This window comes from Arachis ipaensis, chromosome B01 (assembly GCF_000816755.2).
Source record: "Arachis ipaensis cultivar K30076 chromosome B01, Araip1.1, whole genome shotgun sequence".
Classification (NCBI taxonomy): Eukaryota; Viridiplantae; Streptophyta; class Magnoliopsida; order Fabales; family Fabaceae; genus Arachis; species Arachis ipaensis.
The window spans coordinates 131,377,595-131,380,185 of record NC_029785.2 but is presented as its reverse complement, the minus strand read 5'-3'; the positions used below and the strand labels follow the sequence as shown (position 1 = coordinate 131,380,185).

The 2,591-nt window shown below is 38.2% G+C and overlaps 1 protein-coding gene across 2 annotated transcripts in view; it reads right to left on the bottom strand.

Moving 5' to 3' along the window:
- LOC107639264 (probable protein phosphatase 2C 42) overlaps positions 1-2,591 on the bottom strand; it is a 4,493-nt gene that overhangs the window by 723 nt on the left and 1,179 nt on the right. Inside the window, exons 2-4 of one of the 2 annotated variants that reach the window (XM_021105379.1) lie at positions 1,882-2,252; positions 298-534; positions 33-151 (exon numbers count right to left, since the gene is read on the bottom strand). In XM_021105379.1, coding sequence (XP_020961038.1) covers positions 101-151; positions 298-534; positions 1,882-2,252 — 659 coding nt within the window. In that variant the 3' untranslated portion in view covers positions 33-100. Of the gene's footprint in view, positions 1-32; positions 152-260; positions 535-1,881; positions 2,253-2,591 lie in introns of those variants that run through there. The other variant, XM_016342748.2, reaches the window with a different exon arrangement.

Below are 2,591 nucleotides of genomic sequence, written 5' to 3'. Positions count from 1 at the left end.
TTGGCACTACCCTGCACTAGCACAATATATAATGAGTACCTCTTGGGAGTCTCAACCATGGCATAGACGACAACAACAAAATCAACAAGCACTTGAAAACTTATGTCCTGTGCATTATGGTCTCCGGATCACATGAACCACACACTACAGACTACAGTTTCAATAAGAAAAATACTTTGAATATATATATGTGTATAAATTTAACTTTAATGCACTGACAGTATGTAGATAACCAAGCAGTTAAGGTTCGGGCTTACAAATTCTCAGTAAAACTGCAGACAGGAATCTTAGCCTTACCGTGTGTGGATTGCTGCTAACAATTTCCACAGCCTTTTCATTGCTCAGGTGCTCCCATAAGCCATCTGATGCAAATATAATGAAAGAATCATTTGGTTGCAGTCGATGAGAAATAATAGCGGGTTCAGCACTCAAGATAGGCATGTGCATGGGTTCAGGAAGTCTGAATTTTGCAGGAAGTGGTTCCCGGTTAAATTGTGCATCTTTCATATATACGTCACCTATAGATCTAGAAATCTGCATCAAATACAAGCAGGTGTTGATATGGTACTAAAAATAATTTGGAGAGCTTTTGTTTAAAATGACAAACGAGACAATGACTGCAGAACCTAACCTGAACCATTATCTAACAAAAACATATTTGAGTTAAAAAATAAAATAAAGGAAGCAATAAATCTGAAACATATTGACCATCTTTTATATGATCAAGACGTTCATTTCGACATACAAAGGCATTATAATTTATAAATCATATGTCAAAACTGAATACTCCATTCAGATTAGCAGGTTTGCTGCATTTATATGGACTGGTTTTATACTCAAAATCACAAACCAAACGATACATTTCTCCTTTTTGTAAGCAAAACAGAAATTTAACTGCAATTTGGTTCAGCTTTGTTCTGATCTTTGCTACAGATGGAAAATGACACTCAGTAAGGTTAACCCAATTACATGCTCTGAATTGAGACATTACATGTAACTGTTCTGCTTGATATATGTGTCAAGCGTGACGCTAAGACCAAAAATGTCACTCCTTTGGTTCTGCATTTCACTTCAGCTACTTTCATCCAACGTATGTTAATTGAAGCCTTCACCTTGGTTGAACTTTAAAGGTGGATCAATCTGATGAGATTTTAGTAGCTACATGGGATTTTACAACACTAAGGATGAAAGGATTTATGGTGTCTTGCTAAGCGAAATGCTCATATTTCAACAATTCTTCTCAGGCCTTGGTGTTTGATATGTGACGAGAATTTTTTGTCATGGCAAAGGTCTCCTTATGATATAGCAACCATAAGGAGAGCTTTGTGTATTATTAATTTTTTATTGTCATTTCAATGTATCTTTCTAGCTCCTAGCTTTCTTTTCTTTCTCCTCTCTAATGATCTTCTACTAGGTTCTTAAATTAAAAATAACAATTATGCTTTAGTAGACAATTCAGCATTGACTTCAATACATGATATGGACTACTACCCAAAGCAGGCTACATGCCACAATGCCTCTGCCAGTTGAAAAGCTTAGTACTTGTCTAAGTGAGGAATTTTAACACACAAAAAGGAACAGGTCTTCTCCAAGCATCAATAACCTCACAGCAGAATTGGGACAATAATAGTGTCCTTATCGAGAATTTCCTTTTAGCCTGCATATGTTTATTGTTTAAGGATTTCTGGCAAAAGTATTGCCCAGGAAAAAGGCAATGAGATCGAGGAATAAGAAGCCTAGTATTTTCCACAAGTATCATCTAACTTTCTTCCGCATAGTATATCAAGAAGTTGCGGACAATGCAGCCCACAATGAATCCAACACTAGTTTTAATGTAAGCAAAATAAGGGTTTCCTAAAGCACACAGTAACATGAAATCACCTGAATAATGCCTTTGACTCTCCACACTCCATGTTTGAGGACAACAATCTGGGGATCATGTGGGTGTAACTCTTTAAGCTCCTGCCGCACAGCTTCAACATTTGCATTGTGTTCTGTAGAAAGCTGAATTGCAGCAACGCCTCCTGTGTTGCCAACTTTCTTACCCAATACAACGCGGGAGTCTCCAAGGTTTGCCACAAAGAGTGTCTGCTGAAATATCACTCCAACCAGACAACAAGTCCCGGCGCTTGCGACTTGAGGCCGAGTGCTCCACAAGTCTGACACAAGAGCAGCATACCCTTCTTCTGTTTGGCGGAATGCCCTCTCGATGGTCTCAGTGATCACGCCTCCATTTGTTTCAGCTGATATTGCTGCACAGCATTGAAATCTAAGACAGCTAACATAAGAAGCACTCCTTCAACAAAGAGAAAGAAGAAGGGGAAAAAAAAAGAAAGAAAAAAAAAAAAGGGACAAAGCACAACCAAATCCCAACACATATACCCCATGAAGGGGGCCAAAATTGAAAGCGGCAGAATGCTCTACAAAAAACAATGGGCCTTCAACACAGAAAGCGATGCAGAAAGCAAGGGTCCATTTCCAAAGCACTTTGTTGACATTATTATGTGGCAAGCCACCGCAAAATTCATCCACATTAGAGGGAAACAAAAAAGTTTGCACTCAAATAAATTCACCAATTAAAGTTTTAGGTT